Source organism: Arabidopsis lyrata, assembly GCF_000004255.2.
Source record: "Arabidopsis lyrata subsp. lyrata unplaced genomic scaffold ARALYscaffold_2, whole genome shotgun sequence".
Classification (NCBI taxonomy): Eukaryota; Viridiplantae; Streptophyta; class Magnoliopsida; order Brassicales; family Brassicaceae; genus Arabidopsis; species Arabidopsis lyrata.
Window position 1 is genome coordinate 1,787,590 of NW_003302554.1, and position 5,946 is coordinate 1,793,535.

Here is a 5,946-nt window from a genome sequence, read left to right on the forward strand (position 1 = left end):
GTGTAACTTAACACTCGTGTGTTGGTTCTAAAGCAACATTTGCATTATTTCTTAATTTTAAATTATTCACACCCATGTTCGGGTATACCACTGCGTGTGCCCTAAGGAATTTTTCTTAACTCTGTATGCTTTTTTAAGGGATAAACAGGTGTCCCATGTTTTGTTTTGTGTTAATAACATGTGTCCTATGTTGAGTCAATTCCACGTTCGAAGAAGTGCTAAAAATTGCTAATAGCCTCGTATCTTATTCTAATTATAAACTGCCTCAATAGATTTAGTTAGTGGTGTGAATGTGATTGGTCATTTTTTGAAGTGGCAAGAGGTCTACCACCTAATATTACAATCAATCGACCAAAAAGGTCGAGAACATGATAATGGTGGCAAATACAAATGGTTCTTTGTTGTCTAAAATAACAAGCTATCAATTGTCATTTCTTAAAATTAACTAGCCGACTAAAAACAAGACAGAAAACAAGATTCTCCTCTTCTTTTTTTTCTTTTTTTTTTTTTCTTTTGGTTAAAAATACTTTTTGCTTGTTGAATGTGTTTACTAAATTTTCGTTTTTATAATTATGTAATAAATAATTTATAGTTCTTAATTAGATATTTTAGATTGTCTTCCGTTCGAACCATCATTGAAACTACTATGATTAGACAGTTACATGTTTTACCGTATGATTATATTTAATCGTTCATAATGACATATGTCTTCTTCTTAACCTCTATAACAACATTTACAATAGTACTAAAACTTTCATCAGCAATCAGATGTTAAATCACTTTCTTATAACAAAAATTATGAATACTAAGTGTGCTATCTTTTACCTTAGGTTACTCAAACACATGCTTAAATTATATGGAGATCTGTCAGTTAATTATTGAGAGAATCTAAGAAAGTTTTTTTTTACTACAACAGTACTAATAATATCTTCACATACTATAAAATATACATGTACATCTTATATTCATTTACACAAATGTACTTTTTAAACCAACATCAGCATACGTATATCCCATCAGGAAACCAAGACTTTTGGGAATTCATGGTATGAAAATCAAACCAAATGACAACATTCGATTTGATACTCCCATGGTAAAGAAATAACAAATTCCCATATATTTTCACTGGACTTTCTGAGGCACATTCCGGTTTTCTCCATTTCAAGAAATTGTCAAATATAATCCGGTTTATTACCTCACAAAAGAAGAGCATAAATTACAAATTAATTTCCAAAAAGGCATATATGAGAAATCATATTTCAGCAGATGAACACAAAAGAGTTAAGAACCCACAGATCACACAATCTCTGTCCATGTCTGCTTTTTCCACTTTTTTAAAATAAGTTCTCTCCATTTTTTAATATAAATATATACTAATTTTCTTAGATTTATCTTCCTGGTCTCTCTTCTGCAGCTTCCCTCTCCCCCATAACTATCACTATTTAGAATTTTCAATGTAGAAAAGGAAGCTGATTGTTGAAGCATAAATCCCGGGAGACCACTTTTACATTTTCAAATAATTAAATTAAATCATACATACACACACATATACACACACATTTACTTACTCTTTTAGGGTTTCCCAATAAATTTATAGTACTTTATTGTGTTTCATGATATTGATGATAAATGCTAGCTGTATTTACATTGCACTTCTTCTTCTTTTTTTCTTTTCTTTTTGTTACTTTCTTTATTTATTTTTTATAGCTATATAGCAAAGCCAAAGTGAATAATAATACTAGTGAGAGAAAGAGAAGATGGAGAGTGGTTCCAACAGCACTTCTTGTCCAATGGCTTTTGCCGGGGATAATAGTGATGGTCCGATGTGTCCTATGATGATGATGATGCCGCCCATCATGACATCACATCAACATCATGGTCATCATCATCAACATCAACAACAAGAACATGATGGTTATGCATATCAGTCACACCACCAACAAAGTAGTTCCCTTTTTCTTCAATCACTAGCTCCTCCTCCCCAAGGAACTAAGAACAAAGTCGCTTCTTCTTCTTCTCCTTCCTCTTGTGCTCCTGCTTATTCCCTAATGGAGATCCATCATAACGAAATCGTTGCCGGAGGGATCAACCCTTGCTCCTCTTCCTCTTCTTCGGCCTCTGTCAAGGCCAAGATCATGGCTCATCCTCACTACCACCGCCTCTTGGCCGCTTATGTCAATTGTCAGAAGGTGATGAGAGAACAAACCCTGAAAAAAATTATTCTTTGGAAGCTTCTTCTTAACTCTAATGATCCTTATTTGATCTTATTACACAAAGAAGAAGAAGATTCTAGAAACCCTAATTACCAAACTTTACCTTTTCTTTCTTTTTAACTTAACCCCTTTACTTGATGTTTTAGTTTGATTTTGATATCTCCTTTTGTTTACTAGTTACTTAACCCAACTAAATATATACAAACAAAGGAAACAATTTTTCCTATTTTGAGAAAATTTCAATAAAATTGTAACTAAAAGTCTAAAAACAAAGAATTTTTTTAAAAACCCTATTTTCAAGAGATTATCCATAATATTGTATGAGGCTTGAAGATTATGACATATTTATCTTTCATCATTTTCTTTACTTTATGAAATCTCACAAAGTAAACTTGAGGATCCTTATCTTAGTTTAATTAATGTTTTTATGCCTATTATGTACTAATTACACAAATATTAAGGTTGGAGCACCACCGGAGGTTGTGGTGAGACTGGAGGAGGCATGCTCGTCTGCGGCCGCCGCCGCCGCATCGATGGGACCAACAGGGTGTCTAGGTGAAGATCCAGGGCTTGATCAATTTATGGAAGCTTACTGTGAAATGCTTGTTAAGTATGAGCAAGAGCTCTCCAAACCATTCAAGGAAGCTATGGTCTTCCTTCAACGTGTCGAGTGTCAATTCAAATCCCTCTCTCTATCCTCACCTTCCTCTTTCTCCGGTTACTTTCTCTCTCTAGTCGGTTCTCTGTTTTTTTTTTAAATTATTAAATTGATTTTTTTGTTAATTATGGCGTCAAATTAAACGTAAGATGAGAAAAGGTTGTTTTTTTCTTTGTGGGTTTTAAGAAAGATTTTTCCTTTTCTGATTTTTCTTGGGTTTAATACCCCTTTGATGGTTGTTACTAGGGTTAGGGTCAGATTGTTATGTATAGCTTACTAGGTTTACGTGGATAAACTATCTATACATAGTTAGTGTATGTAGATGTTTTCATTGAATTAAAAACAGTTTGTTTACTGTTTTTTTTTGTTTTGTTTGGTATTGAATTTATTTTGCTTTGGTACAACAACAGTCACTATTCTTGTCTCTTTCTTCTCCGTTTGTTTTGGATCTATTTAATTCAAATGCATCAAAAAGAATATCTGGATCTAGACTCTGCTCGTCCTTAGATCTATTGCTCAATTTAGACATACACATGTTTTTGTACGTATAATCACATAAACATATATCTACACAATGTCATATCACTCTTTTTTTCAAGAATGTAGCTAAGTTTGTATAGACATATAAACTCACTTCACATGGTACGTTGAATTAGTTGGATCACTAGCCTATTCTTTTTTCGTTTCCCTATACACAAGGTTTGTTGACGAACTTGTCTTGTATTCACATGTTTGATCAACGTAGGTTATGGAGAGACAGCAATTGATAGGAACAATAATGGGTCATCGGAGGAAGAAGTCGATATGAATAATGAATTTGTAGATCCGCAAGCTGAGGATAGGGAGCTTAAAGGACAGCTCTTGCGCAAGTACAGTGGTTACTTAGGGAGCCTCAAGCAAGAGTTCATGAAGAAGAGGAAGAAAGGAAAGCTCCCTAAAGAAGCTCGCCAACAATTGCTTGATTGGTGGAGCCGCCACTACAAATGGCCTTACCCTTCGGTAACTTTCTTCTCTTATACTCTCATTAAGCGCATTTGTATGATTGCAAATCATAGTGAAGATGATTACATTGAACTTATTTGTCTTTTTAGCTCATGTTGTTTGTGATTTTTGCTTCCATACTATTGTTAGGGGCATTAGTTTATTTAGCTCATAGTTTCACTGATTCATGCATTGCACAATTTAAAATCCTAATCACGATGAATAATTGAACTTATCTGGTCAATATAATGTTTTTGATCTATTAGTTGATGACAACTTGATTCTTGCTAGCTTCCGTACTTTTTAAGGGTCCGTCCGGATCTTATGTCAATTCACCTTAAGAGAAGGACCAATTTCATCTTATGGCTATACCATAACTTAGCCTAAACTTTGTTTCACATATTTCAAGTCATAACTTTGGAAAGTAGCTCTAATGGAATAGTAGCTTATGTCTTTAATACATTTATAGTGTCATTACCTAAGTTCGTATGCTTTAAGATGGATTCTATGTTACCGTTCCAGTCTACGAAATCGTTGATGTAGCTGTGATCATGGACGGACCCTTTATCGTAGAGCATAAGAATACAACATTGTAAATGTTTATAAGAAAACTTGATGATTGACACGTTTTTTCTTCATGTGGTTATGAATTGGCAGGAGCAACAGAAGCTCGCGCTGGCGGAATCAACAGGGCTGGACCAGAAACAGATAAACAATTGGTTCATAAACCAGAGGAAGCGGCATTGGAAGCCATCTGAGGATATGCAGTTTGTAGTAATGGACGCAACACATCCTCACCATTACTTCATGGATAATGTCTTGGGCAATCCTTTCCCAATGGATCACATCTCCTCCACCATGCTTTGATCGATCCTTGAAAACGTTATTTTATTATATTTATAATCATTAAACAGCTTATAATATTTATAATCTATGGTTCTCGGTATATTTAGGAACATAGGTAAAATGTTCCGATTGATGAACTAGCGTTTGATGTTTCCCCGATAATGAATGATTTGTGGTGTGTATCCTTTTGTGTTATGTGAAATTCCGACTATTATAAAGATATTAAAAGCTTTTTTGATCTGTTCTTTTTGAATTTAATTTAACTTTTGGATTTGACAACCGTTTTGAGCTAATTCGGCTTTAATACTATGTAAAAGTTATGGAATATGGACTGCTTTTTATTTTTGTTGGCTTTGATCGGTGAACAAAAACTTTATGAAAAGCAGTATACTATAACATAAACAGTTTTTTTTTGACAAAAACAAAAACAAATTAAAACGGTTACGATTAAATACGGTTATAGTTAAATACGGTTGTAATGGTTACGGTTAAATACGGTTATAACGGTTAAGGTTAAATACGGTTACGGTTAAATACGGTTACGGTTACAACGGTTACGGATAATTACGGTTATAGTTATTTGATGACTACAATACGGTTAATATCGGAGGCGAAATCTTACGAGTTACCTAACTTATTATAATACTTTTCATAAAATCAAAAAGTATGTTACAAACCAAATTTTCTTCATTTCGAGCAAAATAACAGTATAACATATTTGTTTGAGAAAAGACCATACGATTAGCCGCACGGTTAACCGTACGATTAGCCGTACGGTTAACTGTATTATTAACCGCATAATTAAACTTTATAAAATATAATTGTAACTATGTATAATGCAAAAAAAAGTCTCGAATGTTCAGATAAAGATTTCCGAAAAAGTAAATAATACAGCCTATGAAAAAATCTCATTAGAATAATGGTTTTTTTTCTCAAACAATTATTTTGGAATGTTATATTGCTCAAAATGAAGAAATTTTTTTATTTATTATAGGACTAGTAAATTCATATTATTATTCTAACAATAAAATATTGTTCATTCTATATAATCTTAATTTTCATATGTAATTATATACTAAAGTACATTTCTATATAATTTTTTTTCTTTCTAAATTCTTAATATTATTTATTATGTGTACTGCTATGATGTTTCCAATGAGAGTAAATTTTTAAAATTTGTTCTGCGTTTTTTTTTGTACAGCTTTCATGTTTTATTCTTTTGTACAGCTTTGCACTATTCCCTAACAG

The 5,946-nt window shown here is 32.8% G+C and overlaps 1 protein-coding gene across 1 annotated transcript; it reads left to right on the top strand.

The window, feature by feature from the left end:
* Positions 1-1,219: 1,219 nt before the first annotated feature.
* On the top strand, positions 1,220-4,939 carry LOC9324095 (homeobox protein SHOOT MERISTEMLESS). The gene is made up of 4 exons (XM_021034021.1): positions 1,220-2,189; positions 2,675-2,930; positions 3,617-3,870; positions 4,510-4,939. The coding sequence occupies exons 1-4, from the start codon at positions 1,758-1,760 to the stop codon at positions 4,717-4,719; spliced, it is 1,152 nt and encodes a 383-aa protein (XP_020889680.1). The 5' UTR covers positions 1,220-1,757; the 3' UTR covers positions 4,720-4,939.
* Positions 4,940-5,946: the final 1,007 nt, after the last annotated feature.